This window comes from Elgaria multicarinata, chromosome 4 (assembly GCF_023053635.1).
Source record: "Elgaria multicarinata webbii isolate HBS135686 ecotype San Diego chromosome 4, rElgMul1.1.pri, whole genome shotgun sequence".
NCBI lineage: Eukaryota > Metazoa > Chordata > Lepidosauria > Squamata > Anguidae > Elgaria > Elgaria multicarinata.
This window is the reverse complement of record NC_086174.1, coordinates 38,239,878-38,265,566: the sequence shown is the minus strand read 5'-3', so window position 1 is coordinate 38,265,566 and position 25,689 is coordinate 38,239,878. Positions and strand designations below refer to the sequence as shown.

The window sequence follows — 25,689 nt, the reverse complement described above, 5'->3', positions numbered from 1 at the left end:
TTGGATAGATACAATGTTAAATATGGTTTAATCTTACAAAATTTGTTTAGACAGGGATTCATGACATAGGTTAGAACTAATGTATGGTTTGCATTTCTTTTTCCTGCAGAGAAAACCTTATTAATTAGAAAATCTGTGTTGGTGTATGGAAACAATTCCAGCTCTGTTCTAAATATCAATGCAAATAATATTTGAGGTCAAGTCAGTGTGTTGTTTCCTCAACCCACCTTTTTTCAGGTAAGGAAAAGAACACACAGTGCTGAAGAAACCTATAATTCACCTGTGCCAGAAGCATTTGTATTAGTATGTAATTAATATGAAGAAATCATTCCATCTCAAATTACGAACAAGCAGATTTGTGACTAATATCCTCAAACCATTAGCAATCTAACCCAGTTGCTGTGACTTGCGTTCCCTGTATTTTCCCCACTTACCCAACCTAGCCAACAAAAACACCCTGAATGATTTGATTATATCTTGGAAAGAGGAACAAAAAATGCAGTGCATGCACATTGTTTTATTATAGCCTTTGCCAGTAAGTAAAACTGCAGGCCTATTGGCAGTACAGTAAGACTGATATAGCTAGTGAAACGTATACAATGCGAGGTTTAGAACGCTCAAATGCCCATGTTTTGATCCTGTTTTATTCAAGCTCCTACTTAAATGAGTATCTCGATTCCACTCATGATATAAGCTCAGCCTTCCATCCTCCCGAGGTCGGTAAAATGAGTACCCAGTTAGCTGGGGGGAAAGGTAATAATGGCCGGGGAAGGCAATGGCAAATCACCCAGCTATAAGGCCTGCCAAGAAAACGTCAGCAAAAGCTGGCGTCCCTCCAAGAGTCCACAACCTGCAAAGAAGCCAATCATGGGTTGAGTAAAAGTGGAAGAGGCAAGCACACTGCAGGTGATTCACCCACCCTTTCCCACTTATCGCCAGCAACCCATGAACTGTTGTTATGTACAAACAGACCCCAAAAGTCAGAGATTTGGCTCATTAACAGTTCAAGATAGTTTTATATTGTCAGTTTCAAAAAAGGAGCCAAAACCAAATTGATAATAGCAATCGCTAACAGCCAGCTGTCCCAGATGGGGGACTGGAGGGCTCTTTGAACTGCAGCTTAAAATGGTAGACTAAAGGTTGTGCTGAATATTTAACTTTTGACAGCACAATTTGCTCACTTAGCTTCTATTAGAATACTTTCCCATTTGGGGACCATGTGCAATGGTAAGCTTTTAAGAAGTAATACTTAAGGCCATTCCCTTCCCACATGCATACAGAAAACCTTAATTAACAGTCAGCCTTATTTGTAATTGTCCAAGAGTAGATTTAAAAAGTAGTAGAAAAATGACTGACACTTCTACAGACTCTGTGACTGGGTTCAGTTGAAGCGATAACCCACAACAGGTTAAAAAATCAGCAGTGGGTTGTTTAGCACACTATGGGTTATTGTTTCATATGGCAAGTTTTTTTTTAACCTAGTGTACTATTTTGCCAAAATAACCCATGCAAATAACCAACAGTGTGCAGAGTGGGTTGTTTAACCCACCACTGGTTATCATGTCATGTGGAGGGTACTGTTGGCTATTTTCCACCAGCTAGTTGCTAGGCAAGAGCAGTCAAGTGGCAGCTGCCATTTTAAATCAGTTTGTGGTTGGAGGGTGTTCACCCCAGCTTTTGTTGCAGTATTTCCAACCACTGCCTCCCTTTATTTAGGTATCTTTTCATATAGGCATGGCAGCTATCAGCTCTACTTTCACATATTCAGAAGACGACATGTCACATTTAATTACAGCATCCTCCTTATTTGATAATGGATCTCCTCATACTCAGGAATGGGATTGGACTGATTTAAAATTTTCCAAGCAAAAACTGACAAATTGGAATTACATGCAACATCATTAATGGATTATTGTCGAGCATGTAGAATACCTAGGGGATTGAGGATTAACAAACCACCAATGCTTTTTAAAGATGACCCTGTTTTCAAGATGAAATGGATCTCTATTTTAAACAAGTGTTCATTTGACCTTATGCTGCTAATTATAGAAAAGGCTAATGAGGAATCCTCTAAAATTTCTACGCAGATTGATATTCAAGAACAAGCACTGAAAGAGAAATTGGAGGATTTTGACACAAAAAGCCAGGCCCTTCAAAAAGAATTGCTTAATTTTCAAAAGTACAGAACTTAAAAATATGAAAATTTAAACAAATTCACAGGACAAGAAGGATTATTCTAGGGATGTGCTCCGCTCCGATTAGAATCGGAGAATCAGAAGCGAATTGGCCTGCTCCGCCTTGCCCAGAGGTGGAGTAGAAGCGGACCATGGACCCTTAGAAGCATGGCGAAGAGAAGCGGCCATAGGAGAAGCGCTTCTCTTTTCGCGGAGCAATCCGCCCGCCATTTTGGATAATTTCGCCCATTGTCCAGGAAAGCCGCCAAATGTCTTGACAAAGACAAATGAGCACAGCTGGTATCTTAGCAACAATGAGTTTATTGCAGTTACAGACTTGGGAAGCAAGTAAAGGGAAAAACAGGCTTGGGAAGTAAAAGTCAAAAGAAAGACGTAGCAGGGCAAGGTGCAGGCTTACAGAGAGGTCAATGTCCGGTCCGAGGTCCAAGGGGCATGGCAAAGCGGAGGCACGGTGATTCAGTCCAAGGTCAAGCACAGCCGACGGTCAGCAAGGTCCAAAGATACAGTCCAGGAGTCACGGGAGCAGGCACGGGCAAAACGTCGTCAAAAAGCAGTCCAAGGTCGCAATGGGATTCCAGAAGTCGTCAGGCGTGGTCATGGGGTCCGGGAGTCAAGACTGGGTTCAGGAACTCGGTATCTGGAGCAAGGTGCGTGGTCAAGAGATCTCAGAGCCAAAGCTTCCGCCGAAGAGCTCAGATAATCTCTGACAATTTGGCAGGGCTCCCGGCTGCTCTTTTATCCTCAGTCAGAGTGCTGAGTCAGAGTTTCGCAGCTGATCTCTGATTGCCTGGCGTTTCTGTTGGAGACGGCTAGACCGGCGTCTGGTGGCCTTCTCCGCCCGTAACTGGCTGAAACCGGGCTTTTCCGTCTCTTCCTCCGATCCCTGCGGCTCCTCCAGAGTCTTTGCCGGCATCAGGCCCTCAGAGCTGGCAGAGGTTCCTGCTGGCCTTGGCTCTTCTCCCTGAGGCTCTGCCACAGCCTCTGCCAGTCTATTCTCATTACCTGAGCCAGGCCCCTCTGTACTGGGTCCAGCCTCTGCCAGCTCCCCCTCATCTCCTGACTCCATTTCCATGCAGGGCATGACACCCATAGGATTGCATTGCGGAAAAGAATAGGGGATAACTGTGTTGTTTTTAAATCTATCTTTCTGAAAGTTCGTGTGCTTAGAGAGTCATGGTTGGGGGTCATTTTGAGCCTACTCTCAGCATTCTGCGTGGTACGGTTCGCTTGCTATAATTTTTTTAAAAATTGGGTAAAAAAAGCGGGAGAGTACCTTTTTGAAGTGCTAAGAGGCAGATTCATGATCACATGATCCCAAAGTTGGAGGAGGGGATAGGCAAAACGGGATACTAGTAACTTGGGACACTGGGAAACCTCTTTCTTAGTCTGAACGGACTTTTCCCAGTGTTTTTTAAAACAGTAGCCCCACCAAATGCACAAACACAACCTGAAATCATATACTAAGCAAATAAATAACAGATAGGAAACACAGCACTGCTACCCACCCTAACCTTGGTGAACAACTGAATAGATGTGGTGCAAGGGGATGAGGTCCCCTAGGGCATGTGGACGTGCCCAGTACACACACACTGTGTCCTGCCCTTGGAGGGTCATCAGAGCCCTCCAAAGAGTAACCAGTGGAGACTAATGCCTATCATGAGTTGAAGTGACAGGTAGCTTCTTAAGACTGGTACTTACTTAGGGCCAGTCAAAAATTGGCATATCCCCCTCCCCCTGGGCACGTTCACTTTCCTCTTACTGGTAAAAGACAGACATAGCCTTTTTAAAAATATTCTTCTTGTTGTTTATTCAGCAACACTGCTGCTTTTAATTCCACCCCTCCTTTGTTTGTTTATTTATTTACTTATTCCATTTTATATTTACACCCCATAGCCCAAGCTCTCCTGGCTTTTCCTCTTCAGTGAAGTCAGGCAGGCTTTCATTGTGGTTCAACTCATTTGTTGTTGTTACTGCTATTAATATTAATTAGTACTGCTATTATTAACATTACTATTGTTGTTGTTTAATAATGGCTGTGATCACAGTGCAGTCAATCAACTCTGAAGCAAGGATCACAAAGCTTTACTCTTATCCTCCTAGCCTCTTAGTTATGGGATGCAAAAGAAAAGGCATCTCTCTGTGCTGCTCCCGCCTCACAGAGATGGTTTGCATTACTGGCTTTGAAACTATCCTTGGCTCACTTCCTTGTGCCCCCAGAAATGTCTGCTGCCTGCCTGCCTTCCCCCCGGGGTGCTGCTGTGGTGGGGCATCTGCCGGGACTGACTCCCCCATACTAAATCTATGGCATATCTCTGCCTGGCTCTCTGCCCGCCTATCCTCCTCCTCTGTGACCGCCTCGCAGGGTTGGTTTGCAATGCGTTACTGCTGGCTTAGAAAGAAACAAGCCATCCTTTGCTCACTCCTTGCACCCACCTCGCAGGGTTGGTTTACAATGCGTTACTGCTGGCTTAGAAAGAAACAAGCCATCCTTGCCGCACTTCCTTGTGCCCCCAGAAATGTCTGCTGCCTGCCTGCCTTCCCTCCCTCCTCCCCTGCCCGCCTCGCAGGGATGGTTTGTGTGTGTCTTGCTTTGACTCAGGGGATAAGTCCTTCCTGCGCTCACTTAGACTTTTTGAAGTTCCAAATAAATTTTTCAAGTGTGGAAGAAGATTCATATAGGTTTATCTACTCCCCAATTCATGGCATGTTGGGATTTCCTTTGAAATGGCCCCAATGAACTGTCTGCAGCTTTAAATCCCTGAGATACTGGGGTGTCCGATTTTCAAAAATTCCCTCAAAATCAGGGGAGGCTTGGATTGGCTTGAGTCTTGGCATATATGTGTATACGTCCATGAGGTGTCATGGTGCCGAACTTGAGGTTTCTAAGGTGAAAATTGATGTAGTTCTAGCATGGGACTTGATTTGGGATGCGTTAAAAGGTTAAAGCCCCGCCAAAAATCAGGGGATGATGGGATTTGTTTGAAACTTGCCATGAACGTGGATCTAGATGGCATCTGTGAGGGTGCCCACTACAAATTTTTTTATCTGTCAAAATGTCAGAGCAAATCCCATGTTTGAAAATGGGGTGTCCGATTTTCAAAAATTCCCCAAAAATCAGGGGAGACTTGGATTGGCTTGAGTCTTGGCATGCATGTGTATACATGGATAAGCTATCATGGTGCCAAGTTTGAGGTTTCTAACGTGAAAATTGACAAATTGGGGTTACGGGTGATACATTAGAGGTTAAAGCCCCGCCAAAAATCAGGGGATGATGGGATGTGCTTGAAACTTGCCATAAATGTGGATCTAGATGGCATCTGTGAGGGTGCCTGCTTCCAAGTTTTTATCTGTCAAAATGTCGGAGAACAGTCCATGTCTGAAAATGCGGTGTCCGATTTTCAAAAAATCCCCAAAAATCAGGGGAGGCTTGGATTGGCTTGAGTCTTGGCATGCATGTGTATACGTGCATGAGGTGTCATGGTGCTGAATTTAAGGTTTCTAACTTTAACAGAAAAAAAGTTGTAGACTTTTTTGGATTTCAATGCAAGCCTATGGGGGGGGGAAGCGGAGCTCCGATCCGGATCCGGAGCTTTGCAGCAAAGCGGAGCGGACTATAGGCGGAGCGGAGCCGATCCGGAAGTTGCGGATCTGGAAGAGAAGCGGATCGGGGGGTCCATGCAGACCCCTAGATTATTCACAGTCGCGAATTTATAGTTGGCTCACAGAAGAAACTGGATTTCGAAGAACACAAACAAAATGAGTATCTTGGCGAGATCCATCACATATACCAATGGATTTGGACAGTGCAGATACAGAAGACTCTGCAGGCACTTCAGGGGAAGAAGGCTCTTTTAGATCACTCAGGAGTCATACTATTTGCAACAGAAGAGATCATTTTTCCACCTTTTGCCCCCAATGCAGGGGATGCATTGTCAACTTATCAGATAGGGTTTTGTCCCATGATGAAAAATGAGTGCTAAATTACGGTTTAAGTCTCGTTCCGATGCCTCAGTATAATGCTTTCAAAACCAGGGTTGATTTATTCCGGCTTATTCGACAAATTAAGTTGAAAGAAATGTTCGGCAGTAACATTATGACCACGGCCGCAACTTTCCAGCCTCCATCTAGATTCACTCCTACATCACAAAACTCATACATACAAGTGTTTGAGGAGTTGGTGTTAAAAGATTTTGAACAAATTGCAAAATCTCCTCCAAAAAAGTGGAATAATTTTTCCAATAAGGATCAGGAAGTTTTACAACGCATAGCGAATGATCCTTCTATCATTATTAAAGAGGCTTACAAGGGAGGGGCCATTGTAATATTAAACAAATCAGACTATATGGCTGAGGTATATAAACAATTATAGGATATCTCTTGCTATAAACCATTGAGAACGGATCCCACAAAACACATTACACTCATTATTAGAACTGTCATCAATGAGGGCAGAATCGAGGGACTTATTGATGATCAAACAGCTAAGTTTTTAATGAATGAGTTTCCTCGGGTACCTATGTTCTATATTTTACCCAAGATTCATAAAAAGTGTTTCTCTCCTCCTGGATGCCCCATAATCTCGGGAATAAATTCAATCCTTGAGCCCTTGACTAAATATGTTCTTTTTTGCGCCCCTTTGTGGCCACAATACCATCCTATATTCGTTACACCATGGATTTTATTAAACATGTAGAGGGCATGATAATTACAACTGAATCGTTTTTAGTTACGATGGATGTAAAATCATTATACACTAATATCCCTCATGTTGAAGGACTTATGGCGATAGAAAGTTATTTAAATAAACATAGCATTAAAGATCCACCTACACAATTTTTGATGCAACTGGCGGACATTATTTTGGACAAACATTACTTTATGATTTTTTTCTTCAAATTAAGGGAGTCGCGATGGGCAGCCCCTTCACACCCAGTATTGCAAATTTGTTCATGGCAACTTTGGAACAGGCATGCATCTGCCATCCACAGATTACTCCTTATTACATCAAGCAAAAGTGGAGGCTTCGCGAGTCTTTAATTAAGAGGGGATATTCAATGTCAATAATTAACCAAGCAGAGCGACGAGCAGACGCAACCCCAAGAAGCACTTTATTATCTGTGAAGCAAAAGCCAGCACAGGATAACATCACCTGCGCTTTTGAATATACATCAGCCGCACAAGCCATCAGTCACTCAATTCGGAGAAACTGGCACATCATTAGTCATATACCAGGCTATGCCAGTCTGCCACACATTGGATGGAAAAGAACTAGACACCTCAGGAATTATCTTACTAGGACTGATATTGATCCACCTAGATTATGGATCAATATTTCCGGGCACTACAAGTGCAGTGAATGCTCAGTGTGTCATGAGGCATTACAGACCAAGTGTTTTTATCATCCTATCATGGGATCAGTTTTCCAACTATGACATTTTCCAACATGTACTACCGAACAAGTGATTTACATTATCATTTGCCCATGCCAATTATTATATGTAGGAAAACCCACACGTAATATTTGCACCAGAATTCATAGAACGTCGGTCAAAAATAAAAAATAGGATCGAGGAAGCACCACTAGTTTCACATTTTCTTCTATTTAATCATTGCTATGATAATTTTCAATTTCTGGTGATTGACCGGGTCTATGCAACTCACCATGAGTGTCAGGATATCAACAGATTACTTCTATGCAAAGAGGCTAAGTGGATCTATCACCTACAGACAATACATCCATTAGGACAACACTCAATTAGAGCTGTCAGCATTCCTCACATAGAAAAATTAACTAGCTCTATTAACAGCAGTATAAAACAACTGATGTTCATAGAATAGCAGAGTTGGAAGGGGCCTACAAGGCCATCGAGTCCAACCCCCTGCTCAATGCAGGAATCCACCCTAAAGCATCCCTGACAGATGGTTGTCCAGCTGCCTCTTGAATGCCTCTAGTGTGGGAGCGCCCACAACCTCCCTAGGTAACTGATTCCACCGTCGCACTGCTCTAACAGTTAGGAAGTTTTTCCTGATGTCCAGCCGGAATCTGGCTTCCTTTAACTTGAGCCCATTATTCCGTGTCCTGCACTCTGGGAGGATCGAGAAGAGATCCTGGCCCTCCTCTGTGTGACAACCTTTTAAGTATTTGAAGAGTGCTATCATGTCTCCCCTCAATCTTCTCTTCTCCAGGCTAAACATGCCCAGTTCTTTCAGTCTCTCTTCATAGGGCTTTGTTTCTAGACCTCTGATCATCCTGGTTGCCCTCTTCTGAACACGCTCCAGCTTGTCTGCGTCCTTCTTGAATTGTGGAGCCCAGAACTGGACACAATACTCTAGATGAGGCCTAACCAGGGCCGAATAGAGAGGAACCAGTACCTCACGTGATTTGGAAGCTATACTTCTATTAATGCAGCCCAAAATAGCATTTGCCTTTCTTGCAGCCATATCGCACTGTTGGCTCATATTCAGCTTGTGATCTACAACAATTCCAAGATCTTTCTCGTTTGTAGTATTGCTGAGCCAAGTGTCCCCCATCTTGTAACTGTGCATTTGGTTTCTATTTCCTAAATGTAGAACTTGGCATTTATCCCTATTAAATTTCATTCTGTTGTTTTCAGCCCAGCACTCCAGCCTATCAAGATCACTTTGAAGTTTGTTTCGGTCTTCTAGGGTATTAGCTATCCCACCCAATTTTGTGTCATCTGCAAATTTGATCAGCGTTCCCTGCACCTCCTCGTCCAAATCATTACTAAAAATGTTGAAGAGCACTGGGACCAGGACTGAGCCCTGCTAATGTTGCTAATCAGCCCCCAGCTGTATCCAGTAGCCTTGAGTTTTTAGCCAGAAATATATCGAGTATGTTCAGAATGGAGCTAAGATTATATACTAGAGATAATGGGATGTTGTTACTTGACGAAAATAACAATTGTACAACATATTTTTCAGAGATTGTATATAGTGGGAGACTGTATGTAAGGCCTTGGCTAATTATCCCAAATAAGGTAGGAAACAACACCAGATACTTCTGTTAGTTCACTTGTTTTCAATAAGAATGAAGGAGAATTGCTGGTCTTAAATACTATATAAGTAATGGTTATTTTATATGATTTTATAGAATCATAGAATAGCAGAGTTGGAAGGGGCCTACAAGGCCATCGAGTCCAACCCCCTGCTCAATGCAGGAATCCACCCTAAAGCATCCCACACTAATATAAGGTGTTCCTGAGGAAGCATTTCCTGGTGAAACAGTTTTTTTGTACCAGACTCCTGTTGTCACTGAATTACCACACGCTGCAAAATTGTTTTCATTATACGAATGTCATTACCAAACGCTGTATAATTGTTTTCAATGTACTTTATTGTGAGCATTATTTATATGTTACATGCCACATATATATCTTTTGAAATAGAATTGAGTCAGTGTAACATAACTTGCCAATGAGAACAAGATATGTATACATCTATTTAAACAGTTTTTGTGATTATGTTTTTCTTGTTTGTGGAGGGTGTTCACCCCAGCTTTTGTCACTCTACTCAAGCCAGCAGAACTCTATTTTCAGCAGCAAGGAATGATAGGATACAAGCAGGAAGACTGGAGGGAGAGGAGGGGGATGAGTTAATCAATGTATGTGTATTAATAATCCACTCACAGTTGCTTATAACCAACTCATGGTTAGTTATTTCTCTGATCGTGTTGTGAGTACCCACAAAACTACTATGAGTTTACTATTAAACCACCATTCTTTCAAGAATATCCCAGATTTTCTACAATGTTTATTTAATACAGCTTTGGTCAAGTGTCCAAGAGTTTTGCTACATCTTATCTACTGTATTTCTTCGATTCTAAGATGCACTTTTCCCCCCATATAAACATCTCTAAAAACGGGGTGCTTCTTAGAATCGCGGGTGCGTTCATTATTTCTTAGAATCAAAGCTTTTTTTCTGTTGGTGGTACTGAAATTAGTGTGCGTCTTACAATCGATGGTGTCTTAGAATCGAAGAAATACAGTATTTTTTTCAGGGGGACAGTATTTTATAATCTCACCATTGATCTTCTACACAGTTATGAACTTATCTTTCATCAACTACTGGCATTCAAATACTCACCCAAGCAAGCAAGCACGGGTTGTTAATTAAGTTCCTAAACTTCAGGGTATTCAGCCTCTCTGATTAAACATCAGCATGACAGTGGTCTTCACATTCTTATGTACAGACACACAGGAGAGAAAATGCAGAGCCAAATTTAATTATGGCTAGGGAATGTGCAGTCAGGAGTTGACATTTTATATCCAATTGCTTGCCAAAAGTATTTTGGATTTACAGAACACTAGCACGCTTCAAGGGGCTTGGTACTTTTTACAGTTGTTGTAACAGATTATTATACAGCAATTATGTTAGCACTTGGATCAGCCAAGACATACCCAATTTAAGGGAAAGTGGAACCAGGCATTTTGTTCAGCTGCTATGTTAAAACCATTTTGCAATTTTAACTAGAAGTTGATTTAAAAATAAAGTTTTACTAACAGAACATTTAAGAGTCAATATTGCCATAGTTGTGGGCAGCAAATATAAACACAACTACATATGTCTGTTGAACATTTGCTCTTTAAACTTTTAAAGTGTACAAGCAAGCAGCTATTGAAACCCATTATGTAACATTAATACTAGCACTATGCACAGAACATTTATATTTTAAACAATTATAGAAAAATGCAAAACAGGAATATTCTGGTTCTGGAAATATTTTAATTCCTCAAATATCTTGTTCTGGAATATACCAATATAGTCATATTCCAGCCTAGTCAAGATATCAAGTGAATATATCTTTATGTTAGCTTCATGGTAACTGGACCAGGATAGGTCCCTGGAGGTCACAGAGGTAAGTTTCTTGGTTGATAGTTTAATCTTGTTTCACTTCTTCTGACAGGTGCCTTTTCATGCGTGAGTAGGGACTGATAGAGTCATCCATCACAAAATCATAAAGCACTTTAATCCAGGAGTTATACTGTGGCAGGTGGTCATAGTATTCAGGGGCTATTTTCTTCAGCTATAATTATAAGACAAAAAAACAACAACCCATTACTCCTTATATCAATTTCAAAATTAATGGTACATGGATTCCACAGAGACAATATTTTGGAACTCTACTGAACAATGTAGGAAAGGGCATACAGCTTTTCTTCTCTGATCTTTATTTTAGGATCCAAGCCAATGAGTGGCTATCAAGCCAACAAGTTCTGTGAACAGCTGGGCTAGCCCTTTGAGAAGCTGCTGTTCTATGTAAATTAAAAACTCCCAACCTAATGTCCATTTCAAGACCAGCTATTTAATATGAATTGCAAAATCTACAGCAAAGCAATATTTTTATTATGTCAACCAAAATGTCCCAAAATAGTAAGCAAGCTTTCAAGTTCTCCAGCTTCCTCAACCAAGACATTAAGCAAAGTGGGGGCAGGCGGCAGAGAGCTCGCTAATGTTAAAGCCATGGAGCTTGTATTTAGTCACAGCAAAGACAGAGTTAGATTAGGCTCAACCAGGCGCTATGCAGGTTGAAGGCTGCACCTAAGACTGCCAGGATAAACTATTCAAGAGCAGGATCCTCAACCTGTGGGAATATTTTATATTATGTGAAGTTGGGACTTCATTCTCTGAGAGTACATCCCCTCCAACTACTATATGTGACGCTATGTTATTTCCCCCCTTTTTAAAAGCTTTGTAAACCACCTAAAATTATCTCCAGCTTTGCTCGTATAATAGCTGTTTAGGTGGTTGGATGTTTTGCAGCAACCAAGGGGTCTGTGTTCCCCCCAAGGACAGATCCAGATAACAGCAGGATTTTATGCTGGGGGCGGGGGTTTCAAGCAATGTGTTTCTTTATTCCAGCAGTCCTAGAGGAAACCTGGAATTTGCACAGGATTACGTAGAGCCTTATCTAGTTGCCTGCTCCCTCCCTCCCACATGCCACTGTCTTATTTATTTATTTATTACATTTTTATACCGCCCAATAGCCGAAGCTCTCTGGGCGGGTCACAAAAATTAAAACCGCAGTAAAACACCCAACAGTTTAAAACACAATTACGAAATACAGTATAAAAAGCGCAACCAGGATAAAACCACACAGCAAAGTTGATATAGGATTAAAATACAGAGTTAAAACAGTAAAATTTAAATTTAAGTTAAAATTAAGTGTTAAAATACTGAGTGAATAAAAAGGTCTTTCCTACCCTCATCTTCGCTTTAACATCCATCCTGATGGGAAGTTATGCGGGACTCAAGAACTTCACTTTGAAGCACTCTGGTTGGTCTAATAAAGGTGTTACCCTACTATGGAATTCCTTATGGACCAGCACTGCTATCTTGACTTTTTATTATTTGTCATGAAGCTACACAGCTCCTAACTTTAGAAAGACAAGCTTCACAGTTATAGTAGTTTGTCTGTATACAGAACTGATGTAACAAAGTGGTTATGCACATGAGCTACAAGTCCTATTTCATCTTAATCTAGCCATTAGTTTGTTGGATAATTTTAGACCACATGAATGTTCGGAAGAGAAAACTTTAAGTGGGTTTTATGCTTTGAACTTTCAGAAAATGCTATGTCTTATCCTTATTCTCTGCAGAATTCCCCAAATGCCTTAAGATGCAATCTTATGCATGTTTACACAGAAAAAATCCTACAACCCCTAGCATTCCATAGCCAACATGGCTAGCTGGGGAAAGCTATATGACTTTTTTCCACCTAAACATGCATAGGATTGTGCCCTTAGTGGTTGAATATATACCACTGTAGCCTACTTCTACAATTCTAAACATTTACCTGAAAGTCCTAATACGTAAGATCAGATGCAAAAGCTAAGTCACATGCCTTATTATGTACTTACCAGTGGAAGGTTTGTTCCAGGAATATTAGGAAAGTCATGGTGTTCGTTATGGTAGCCAACATTGAATGTAAGCTTATTAAGTGGCCCATAGTAGGAATAAGTTTCATGCCCCTTTAAAAACATGTAATGTTCAGCTATGAAATGTCCTGAAATAGGATGCAAACCCAATCCAAGAACTGTTCCAGCTATCAGGTAGAAGAGTGATTTTACTCCGAAGACATAATATACCATAACATCAAAGAGGAACTGAATTGACAAGTTAATGATTTCAAGTCCTGAGATTGGTTTGGGATTGATACAGAGAGGTCTAATGGCATAAAAAAGGGGTTGAAGAATAACCCACACCAGCTTTCGAAAACGGGTGCAGAAAAACCATCCTTCAAAGTCCGTAGGAATGTCCACATCAATTCCATTACTACCAAGATAACGATGATGATCCATATGGTATCTCTTGAAGGACACTGAGTAAGGAACACCAAGTGGGAGATTCGCAAACATTCCAAACCATCGATTCCACACAGCTTTAGAATTGCCAAAGGCACTGTTGTGAGCAATCTCATGAATAGCCAAAGTAATGGAATGATCAAGGCAACTGCCAAACACATAGGCCCAAAATACAACCCATTTCCAGTCCAAATCTTTAACTAAGTATAGCGCAACTAGCTGTGCAACCACCATCAGTACAGTTAACCAGATCACACCGTAGTCTGGTTTCATCAAGGCTTTTATCTCAGGATGTTTGCCTGTGGAGAGAGAAAATGACAGAGAACTTCAAATAACTGACAAATGTACTTTAACGTCCCTGCCACAACCTTTTCCCATATTTGGATTTTACTTTCTACTGAAGCCCATCCATATGGTAGAAGTTCATATTAAATAGTACAACTCTAAAACTAGTTCAAAAGCCACATTAATGTGGTACAAAAGCAATTGCACTGCTACTATGCTGGGCTCCTTAATTATTAATACCAAAGAATCACTCTTGTAGTAAGGACTATTTCTATCATAGCACCCCCAAGATACAATTTCCCCTTTCCTTAAAACAGGAGTGCATAACCTGAAGCTGTCCAAATAATGTTGGGTTCTAATTCTCCATCAGCCCCAGCCACCATGGCCAACTACAGTTAGGTGCTTTAGTTCAGGGGAAAGCCATTTGTGGCCCATCAGATTTTTTTGGCCTTCAACCAGCATAGCCAAGGGTGAGGAATGATGGAGATGTAGGCCAAAACATCTAGATGTTCACAGGTTGCCCACTCCTGCTTTATAGCCTTACTTTTCCCTCACTATCGCTTAATTTTATTTCCTCACTATCACTTTATTTTATTTCAAAAAAGTTGTTCTGATCAAGAACATTCATTTCTAAATGAACAAACATTGGTCCGTGAGAATCTGTGTATCTGGTGGCAAACTTTCAGTACAAGTCAACGTGGTTGACTGCCGCAGACCAAGGAAACTACTAACAGAAAAGCAAGCATGTGAGCTTCTGCAGTTTTAAACCTAGCTATATGACCTCCGGTTAATGACCTCCAGTTTTTGCCTATCATTTCTCTGGACTCAACTAAACTACAGTGATATAAGCAGCATAGAGCCAGAGAGTCTTCATTCTGCACTAGAATTCCAAATTGTATATGTAACAGATCTAAATATCTATGATATAATATACTGTAGACTTGCATTCTCAGATGCCTGAAGTTTTATACTTCAGGATTTAAAATTTGTTCAGACACAAGAGCCATACACTATCAAGCACTATTTCTAACTGCATATAATATACCAAGCACAGGGTAACTGAGGATCCTCATTGAAGAAGTCAGTAACTACTAACCAATACCACAGAAATACGGTTTGCCCAACTTTGCTAATCTTTCCCCTCCAATGTGCAACTCCAAGGGCTGCATAGACATTCTAGGGCAGCCTTTCCCAGTCTGATGCTTCCAAATGTGTTCAGCTACAACTCCCAGCATGATGCTATCGGTAGTTGCAGTCTAACACATTTAGAGGGCACAAGATTGGAAAAGGCTGTACTAGGGCATCCTCTCATTTTATAAGTGGTGATATCTAGGTCTAATAGGCCTAAAGAGCCCCACACATTAGGAGTGTATTCTAGAATGTACTCCAGGCCACATGTTGATTCTTATACTACCCTGCTGCAGCATGGAAAGAATTCTTTGAAGTTACGAAGCTTAAAAGCCCCCCCCCCCTCAACGTAGCATGATTTTAGGGGGCAAGGGCCATTCAGTGTTGAACCTTGCTGCTAGATCAGCTTCTTCCAATCTGGTGGGTTCCTGATGTTATGGACTTCATCTCCTATCATCACCAGTCAACATGGCCAACGGTTAGGGAGTTTGTAGCCCAAACATCTGGAAGGCACCAGGTTGCGGCAAGCTGATCTAGCAGCAACATTTCGAAGCGTAGCTGTGAGTTTATCATTTACAAACGCCAACATGCAAAGGCAACATCTTTCTCAATACCCGGCAGAATGGAACCATGACTAAACCGCTTTGCACCCCACCTCCACATCTGGATGGAGGCAAAGGAGCGCGACATAGGAAAGACGAAGTGGGCGAGCAGAGCGGGTGTCTCATTCCGTCTCCTGTGAAGCCAAGCCAGGGCCTCCTTCCCCGACCCGCTTAAGCCTCAAGTGGGCAGCGTTGGCGCCGTCCACGGAGAAAGTCCTCCTCAGAAGGGGAGAGCTGAGGAGATGCCAAGCACGGAGGCCAAGGGCCAGGCGGGCGTTAGAGGCAGCCCGGCCTTACCTCACAGCCTTGAGAATAGCGAAGGGGAAGGCGCGAGAGAGAGGGGGGGGGGAGAGAGAGACAGACAGACGGAGAACGAGCTTTTGCTTCTGCATCTTCTTCTCCAAAAAAGGCGTTGGGGGAAGGGAGAGGCAGCTAGGCGCGTGAGGGGCGCGAAGACAAGCCCAAAAGAGGAGGAGGAGGCGGCGGCCGCGAAGCGCCCACTCACTTAATATCTCTTTGCGGCGGTCCAGGTGCGGCTGGTCCGTATAAACCCATTCGAAATCCTCTCGAGCCACGGTGTTTCCCATGACTGAGGCCGGCTTCCCAACAGACTGAATCTCGGCCTGCTCTACACGCTCCTTGCTTAAACTCCGCCCGCCACAGCTCGTACCAAGCCTGTGCCGCTACTTCTCTTCGGAGTGCTCGGCTCATATAGACAGGAGTGGGGCTCCTGCCGTCGCCACGCCCCCTCAGCACCGGCTCATTGGCTGCCGCGGGAGGTGACGTCATGGAAACCGGTTCGCAGAGGGGGAGGGTTAGTATTTAAGACGCACGGGTCTCTTTTCTTCTTTTCCTGAGCTGGGATGGCGTCTTTTTCTATTGGTTTCTTTTGAAGCAGCTGCGAATGTTATAATTAATAGTTAGTTACCACATGCTTTGTCATATGTCACATTATTATTGTGACACATGACAATTCTATATTAATTTTGAGGGTGGGTTCCTGCATGGAGCAGGGCGTTGGACTCGATGGCCTTATAGGCCCCTTTCAACCCTACTATTCTATGAAACAGGGATGCAGAAATATGCGAGGGGAAGGCGGGATGGCAGACGCCTGTTCGGCAGCATTTTTAAAGTAGCAGAGTGAGAGGAGAGGCCGTTCTCCCTTTCTCCGCCGCCGCCTCTTCTCCTTTCTGTCTGCGTCCTCAAGAGATGTCGCTGCCTGTCCTGTCTCGTCTTTCCCTCGCCTGGGTTTTGACGCTCCCTCAAGCCTCCCCCGTACGTTTAGGAGCCTCAGCCACACCTCACGTTTTCTTCAGGCCGACCGCTTCAATAGCGCCCCCTACAGTTGCCGCCGCCGCATCACGACTCTCCTCCTGCGATTTCGAATATGTGCCTGAGGGGAGCGAGAACGTCCTGTCTCGCGGAGGGCTTTTTTGTTCCTCTTTGGCAACTGCGGCAGAAGAACAGATGTCAGCGCTTGGGTAAAATTCAGCCTTCTATAAGAATTGTGTAGCTTACTCGTACATATAAGCCCCACTGAAATCAATGCGACTTCCAAGTAAGTGTACATAGGATCAGATAAGACAGCAGTCCCAACCTTTTTGGCACCAGGGACCAGTTTCATGGAAGACAATTTTTCCACGGACCGTGTGTGTGTGTGTGTGTGTGTGTGTGTGTGTGTGTGTGTGTGTGTGTGTGTGTTGAGGGGATAGTGCATTACATTTATGGTGCACTTTATTTCTATTATTATTACATTGTAATATATAATGAAATAATTATACAACTCACCATAATGCAGAATCAGTGGGAGGCCTGAGCTTGTTTTCCTGCAACTAGACGGTCCCATCTGGGGGTGATGGGAGACAGTGAAACCCGAAGTGTGTTGCTTATGTCCAGGCTACTCCGTAATCTCGTTTTGGTTGTTGTCAATACAGAAATTGCATTGCTGTCAATGAGAATGCAGCCCGGTTCCTAACAGGCCCCGGGGTTGGGGACCCCTGAGATAAGAGATACAGGATGTCACACTTGGCGCTTTTAGTCAGAAGAACATTCTGAGTCATAGGGTGACCATTTGGAAAGGAGGACAGGTCCCCTGTATCTTTAATAGTGGTATAGAAATGGGGATTTCAGCAGGTGGCATTTGTATGCATGCAGCACCTGGTGAAATTCCCTCTTCATCACAACAGTTAAAGCTACAGGAACTCTACTAGAGTGACCAGATACAAAAGAAGGCAGGGCTCCTGCAGCTTTAACTGTTGTGATGAAGAGGAAATTTCACCAGGTGCTGCATGCATATAAATGACAAGTGCAAAAGCAAGGAAAACCCTGTAGGGGAGTTAAAAAATAGGCAAAGGCAAGGGTGGAACCAAGTAATCTTCTACAATAATATTAGTAGTACAAGTTTTATTAAAGGGCCAGGTGCCTATGCGTTTCGAACGTGGTTGCGGTCTTCCTCAGGGATAAAGCCATAAAGCAAACTGTCATCTTGGCCCTGTGGGGAAGAAGAAAGAACAAGGGGACAGGAGCAGGCAGAAGAAACATCATGGCCTGCTCCTGTTGGACTCTTCCCCCACCCCCACAGGGCAAACTGTCATCTTGGCCCTGTGGGGAAGAAGAAAGAACAAGGGGACAGGAGCAGGCAGAAGAAACATCATGGCCTGCTCCTGTTGGACTCTTCCCCCACCCCCACAGGGCAAACTGCCATCTTGGCCCTGTGGGGAAGAAGAAAGAACAAGGGAACAGGAGCAGGCAGAAGAAACATCATGGCCTGCTCCTGTTGGACTCTTCCCCCACCGGGCAAACTGTCATCTTGGCCCTGTGGGGAAGAAGAAAGAACAAGGGGACAGGAGCAGGCAGAAGAAACATCATGGCCTGCTCCTGTTGGACTCTTCCCCCACCCCCACAGGGCAAACTGCCATCTTGGCCCTGTGGGGAAGAAGAAAGAACAAGGGGACAGGAGCAGGCAGAAGAAACATCATGGCCTGCTCCTGTTGGACTCTTCCCCCACAGGGCAAACTGTCATCTTGGCCCTGTGGGGAAGAAGAAAGAACAAGGGGACAGGAGCAGGCAGAAGAAACATCATGGCCTGCTCCTGTTGGACTCTTCCCCTACCCCCACAGGGCAAACTGTCATCTTGGCCCTGTGGGGAAGAAGAAAGAACAAGGGCACATGAGCAGGCAGAAGAAACATCATGGCCTGCTCCTGTTGAACTCTCTCTCTCTCCTCCCCCCCTCCTGAACTCCTGTTCCTTGTGTGTCATGTCTTTATTAGACTGTGAGCCTGAGGGCAGGGACTGTCTTTTTTGCTAAGTGTAAGCCGCTCTGAGAGCCTTTTTTGGCTGAGGAGCGGGGTATAAATATGATAAATAAATAAATAAATAAATAAAATAAATCAAAGGCTACACATACTGATATACTCTTCAAGATGCCAACAGACCAGTGGCAATCCCACCAGGGGGAAAGGGAAACATATGATGTGCAGGAGAGAGGATGCATGTACAGCTGCATTGCTGGGCTGGGTGGGGTGACATTAGAGCCCCAGTTGTTTTCTTGAGCCCCCGCCTCCCATTGGTGTCAGTCAGGCTGGGAATTGCATTATTATGTAATCACAACCTCTGCTCCAATCACCTGAAAGTGGGATAACTCCTTTAATCCCAATCTCTGTTGCCTTTACAATGTAACCCTCCTATGCTGGAGTTAGGAAAGTGTTAAGGGAATTGCAACCTTAGATATGCTGAATGTTATCTGGAGTGAGACATAGCCTAATCCTATATATAAGCAAGAAACATTAATGTTGACTTTTGGTTGTATTTGTCGTAATGTGAGTATGGGAAGGGTCATAAAGAGTTCCTCCTATAGTTGAAAATTGTCCACTTTATCACTAGTCTTTTAAACATTGTGTGAAACCCTGAAAATGCAATATTGTGTATACAGACATGCCTACAAGACACTTTTGTCACCTAAATTTAAGAAAATCACCAAAATCCCCCTGGCTATCTTGCTAACCTGGACCTATGATAGCCAGAGATATGCACTCATCAACTCCCATCCTTTCCTCATTGAAACCCATTGTCTTCTTTCTTCACTTAATGTCTGCCACCTAAAAATCCATTGTCCAACATCCATGAGCAATCCTAGTTGTTTTATTTTGATTACTAAATCCTGAGAGAAGAGTGATAAAAACAGCAACTCAAATTCATACAGCACAGGGAGATGGACAGAAGGAAAGGGTACTCCCTCCATCCTTTCTGCTCATAAGAGCAAACCCACCCCACTTTTTTCCTGTTTCCCTTTCTTTTCCACAAGAGGGGTCAACAGAGCTTCCCATCACTTTACAAGTCAGTAGATTCGGAGTGGTAAAACTTTGCCTTATCTTCTGTTTTCCTTCTAAGTTGTCCATACTCCTCCCTGTTTCCTAATATTCCATCCCATTCCAAACAGCCCTTAGCTTGGGGAGCTCCCTGTTTTAGGCCTCTCCATTCACTTTCTTCCCAAATCCCTGCATTTGCCTTAACTCCCTCCTCCAAACTATCTCACAATTCTCCAAAAGAGTCTGTTTCTCTGCCGTTCAAATTATCCAAGCTGAAACTTTTTTCTTCCCCCTCCCACTTTCTCCCATTTTGATCAGCTACATACACACCTTACTATTAAAACATCTTGAGGTGCTGCACTTTTATCAAGACTGATTTAAACACATACACACATTAGTAGAAATTAAAACTGTTCTCTTTTGAACACACACACATACACACAATTTTATATAAAGGCCAGTGTACCTAGTTTCACTATTGAATTTAAATGCTTGATTATCTTTAACCTTCTCGGTGTTAATGTAGGATTATAATTCCCTACATGTATGTATGATTCTAATTGCCTGATAAGTGATTTTAATTTATTTCAATTCTTTAATAAAACAAAGAATTGCTTGCAAAGACCTTGTTGTAGTCTCTGACTCTCTCAGCTTTGGGGGGAGGGGGTAATCAGGTTTTCCTAACGCCGAAATATCCTTCATGTATGTATTTGGTTTACATGTATATGATATGTATGTCCATGTAAATTAAAGCATACGTCGCCCTGTTCAGAAGACACCTTGAGCCATGGCTTTAACCACGGTACTTAAGGTTTTTTGGCTTAAGTCCCATGGTTAAAGACATAGTTTAGGGTGTCTTCTAAACAGGACCTTCCTATTTAGCACTGAATAACCACATTATTAATTTTTCTTGTTAACATTGTGTTTCGAGGTTGGGTGTGTGTCCTCAGAATGATGTGGGGTGCCATTTGTTTGAAATGTATAATTAGGCCTCTAACAAAAGGGTGTGTGTGATACGCTTTGACTGAAAGCTGTGTTTTACTGACTTACTGGAGTACACAGCCAGGCCATATCTGCTTTTTAGGTTTTAGAGGAAATCTTTTTCTCTACTACCTTAGAAAGTGTGTGTTCAAATGTCCTTGGTTCTGTTTCTGAAAGTATGTATGCTCTGTTATCCAATTTTGCTGACCTCTTAGCTATCTGTGCTCCCTTTGCAATTGAATTTTGCATTGAAAAAAATGTGTGTGAATAATTAAATCTCATCATCTTGTATATATTTAAGGAAATTGTCACCAAATAGTAATCCATTTGCTGCTTGCTAATGTTGCTTACTACCTGGACACCTTCTTTAACTTATTATTTGTGTATGGGGAGACTCATTTTAACAAAAGAAAGAAAAGGAAGTCTAATCACAAATTAATATTTTTAAAAATTAAAATAAATTCCCCTTTATGTGGTGTAGGCTCAAAGTAACCAACCCAGTGCTAATAATCCCCTCCATGGATGACTATGAACACAGCGTTGGCTATTGCTCTCACCACCCTCTCTCCGCCCTCCCCACTGAATGGCAGCGCTGGTTCTTGAGCACCGGTGCTGCCATTCGGTGGGGAGGTCAGAGGTCAAGGAGGAAGACGCAGTGCACGGAGAAGGATGCTGTCAGAAGTGTGTGTGGAGCCGCCGATCATGCTGTTCCTTGGTGATTGGCGGCTCCCCACATGCATCATGGGATATGCATATACTGTCCCTGGATGGGGCCCCAATGATCATGTGTTCCCAGAGAGGTGCATGCCCCTTGCCCCCTTGCTCCTTCCTTCCCCTTGAGCTGATATTATTTATTTATTTATTTATATAGCACCAACGATGTTCTTGGTGCTGTGATATCCAAATGGACGTGGGGCCATGCCTCGTTCGCCATTTATTGATATGGGGCACATGGACAGGGTCTGAAGCTCTGTGCACCCTATATCAACAAGGTGTGGCATATGAATACTATCCCCTGACAGTCAGGGGATGGTATTCTGACTCTTCTGACAGTGTCCCTGTCCGCATGCCCCATTTCAACAAATGGCAAACAAGGCATGGCGGAGGAATACCATCCCCTGATTGTCAGGGGATGGTATTCCTGCACCATACGTCGTTTGCCATTTGTGCATCTTGGGATGGCATGAAGGAGTGTGTTTTCTCCTTCACACTGTCCTGAGATCCACAAATGGCGAATAGAGAGCAGGATGCAGGCAGACGCTCTCCTCCTGAACCCCCCTTGTTTGGCACAAAGTGCCGGCAAATGGGGATGGGGTACGCTAGGAACTCCTGCTGCTGCTTGAGAGTGGCAAGAGATCCTAGAGTCCCCCATCTCCATTATCCAGCACTTTCCAGTGAATGATGGCAGGTTCACAGGCGGATGCTCTCAGTGGAAGGATATCTCCCATGGTTTGACATTACACAACAAGCTGTGGGAGACATCCTTCCCCCACCCCCGCTTGCCCCATGTCTATTTGGCAGGCCATTCCACAATCTGGGGGCAACAGAAGAAAAGGTCCTCTGGGAAACTGATGTCAGACTAGTTTTAGCTGACTGAAGTAAGTTCACCCCAGAGGAACTGAGTGTGCGGGGCGGACTATATGGGAGAAGGCGATCCCACAGGTAACCTGGACCCAAACCATTTAGGGCTTTAAAGGTACTGGTCAACACTTTGTACTTTGCCTGGAAACTAATTGGCAGCCAGTGGAGTGATTTTAATGTTGGGGTAATATGCTCACCCCTAGATGTACTGGTGACCAACCTGGCTGCCATATTTTGAACTAGTTGAAGTTTCCGAACTAGGTACAATGGTAGCCCTATGTAGAGCGCATTGCAGAAGTCAAGCCTTGAGGTTACCAGCATGTGCACTACTGTCCTTAGGTCTTCTGACTCTAAGAAGGGGCGCAGCTGGCGTATCAGCCGAAGCTGATAGTAGGCACTCCTGGCCGTCGCATCTATCTGGGCTGTCATTTGGAGCGACAGATCCAGGAGCACCCCCAAACTGCAAACACAGTCTTTCAGGGGGAGTGTAGCCCCATCCAGAACTGGTTGACACACCTCCAAACCTAGGTCAGAGCCCTTGACAGCAAGCACCTCTGTTTTGTCTGGATTCAGCTTCAGTTTGTTTTTCCTCATCCAGCTCATTACCACCTCCAAGCATTCATTCAGAGGAGACACACTATCCTTAGCTGATGCTGTTATTGAAGGCATAGAGAAATATATTTGGGTATCATCAGCATACTGATAGCACCCCGCCTCATGCCTCCGGATGATCTCTCCCAGCGGTTTCATGTAGATGTTAAACAGCATTGGGGATAGGATGGCACCTTGTGGAACGCCATACAACAGCTCTTTTTTTGAGGAGCAACTATCCCCAAGCATCACCATCTGGAATCTACCTGAGAGGTAGGACCGGAACCACTGCAGCACAGCGCCCCCAATTCCCAAATCCCTCAGGTGTTCCAGAAGGATACCATGGTCGATGGTATCGAAAGCAACTGAAAGGTCTGAAAGTACCAGCAGGGACACACTCCCCCTGTCAATACTTATGCGGAGATTGACCACTAAGGTGACCATAGCTGTCTCAACTCCGTATCCTGCCCTAAAGCCAGTTTGAAATGGGTCTAGAAAATCTGTATCATCCAAGACTGCTTGGAGTTGGAAGGCAACTGCCCTCTCAATTACCTTGCCAAAAATGGAAGATTTGATACTGGTCTGTAAATATTAAGATCTAGGGGGTCCAGGGAGGGCTTTTTAGAAGCGGCTGTACCACTGCTTCTTTTAAACATGGTGGAAAACTCCCCTCCCTGAGAGATGCAAATACTGCCCAATAGCCGAAGCTCTCTGGGTGGTTCACAAAAATTAAAACCATAATAAAACAACCAACAGGTTAAAAGCACAATTACAAAATACAGTATAAAAAGCACAACCAGGATAAAAACCACGCAGCAAAATTGTTGTAGTTGCAGTCTAACTGCATCTCCTCCCTGGGCGACCAGCCAAGAAGGACAGGGATCGAGAGGACAAGTCTTCCTCCAAGGAACCCAAGGCGGCGTACATAATCCTCCTCTCCATTTTTAGCCTCACAACAACAACAACCCTGTGAGGTGGGTTGGGCTGAGAGTTTGTGACTGGCCCAAAGTCACCCAGAGGGTTTCCATGTCCGAGTGGGGACTAGAACCTGGATCTCCCAACTCCCAAACTGACACTTTAGCCACTACACCACACTGGCTCTGTGCCCATGCAGGGCTGTGCACATGAGAGTGGATCACACCAAAAATGTAAGTACTTAACAATTAAGTACTTGTGCAAAATGCAGTGGACAGATTGATAACTGGAACAAGGAGGTTTGAACATATAACACTGATTCTGGCCCGCTTGCATTGGCTGCCTATACGTTTCCGAGCCCAATTCAAGGTGCTGGTTTTAACCTATAAAGCCCTACATGGCTTGGGACCACAATACCTGATGGAACGCCTCTCCCGACATGAACCTATCCGTACACTGCGCTCAACATCTAAGGTCCTCCTCTGGGTGCCTACTCCAAGGGAAGCTTGGAGGATGGCAACAAGGGAGAGGGCCTTTTTGGTGGTGGCCCCCCGAACTGTGGAATAATCTCCCTGATGAGGCTCGCCTGGCGCCAACATTGTTATCTTTCAGGTGCCAGGTCAAGACTTTTCTCTTCTCTCAGGCATTTAACAGCATTAAACCACGCTAAATTTGTTGTTTAACGGACCCCAGAACTATTGTTTTTAAATGGATGTTGTTGTTTTTATACTGTTGTTCTTATGTTTTTGATGGCTTTAAATTTTGTATACTTTTTAAATGTTTACTGTTTTTAACTTTTGTAAACCGCCCAGAGAGCTTCGGCTATGGGGCGGTATATAAATGTAATAAATAAATAAATAAATAAATAAATAAAATAACGTATTTTCTGTTTATTTCAGTTAGATTCAAGCAAACCTACCTTTCTCTACTTTGTACCAGATGCCTTAAGAAGTCTTTCTTCAGAACTCATGGAGAAAATGTATTCCTGACCTTTGACCAATATAAATACCCCTTTGCCTAAGTGTATTCTCATGAAGGTTAGAAGTTTTACCACTGAAAGTCTCCATGTAAGAGGAGTAGACGTATAGACAAGAAATGGAGAAGACAAAGCTTGGTGTTAGATGTAATGTTACCATTTCATAAAGTTGTAAAAAAGAAAAGGAAAGTGGAAGGAAGCAACTTCTAGAGCACGCTGAATTTACATTACAAGTATTGAGGTATTGCTGTGTGTTACAGATAGGTAATCCATACAAGACAAACACAGCTCAAGCAAATACAGAAAAATGTGCAGCCTTGGTAAAAAAAAAAATCCCTTAAAGATTAAAAAAAACAAAAACCCAAAAGTCACCCCTATTCCCCCCCCCCAGTTTATTCTAACCTTGGCATTTAAACGTTTGTGTGTTTGCGGATTATTAATAAGTAAAAATATTATCCATACTCTTAAACTATTTGAGGATTTTGCAAAATTATAGTTTCAAAAATATAAGATGTACATTTTTCTAAGAAAATTCACTCTAACAGAACTGAATGAGGAAATCTTTGCACAAAGTCAGTCAGATGTCCAAAACATTCCCTTCCTTTTTCCTGTTATTTTGACGTTAAGGAAACCTCTTGCTAAAATACACAGCTAACTTTATTTCTACCTATAAAGTTGAAAGTATGTGTGCGGGATGTATGTCCGGAAATGTTTACCCACTTACAGATGAGTTAGAAACTTGATATTTGTTGCGCAGATAGGACTGGCTGTGCAATGTACCAGAAAAATCTAAAAACACAACATTT

The 25,689-nt window shown here is 43.2% G+C and overlaps 1 protein-coding gene across 1 annotated transcript; it reads right to left on the bottom strand.

The window, feature by feature from the left end:
- Positions 1–9,531: 9,531 nt before the first annotated feature.
- DEGS1 (delta 4-desaturase, sphingolipid 1) lies at positions 9,532–16,137 on the bottom strand. The gene is made up of 3 exons (XM_063124114.1): positions 16,037–16,137; positions 13,073–13,815; positions 9,532–11,238 (listed from the first exon to the last, which is right to left on the bottom strand). Exons 1-3 carry the CDS (start codon positions 16,116–16,118, stop codon positions 11,092–11,094), a joined length of 972 nt encoding a protein of 323 aa, XP_062980184.1. The 5' UTR covers positions 16,119–16,137; the 3' UTR covers positions 9,532–11,091.
- Between the last annotated feature and the right edge of the window lie 9,552 nt (positions 16,138–25,689).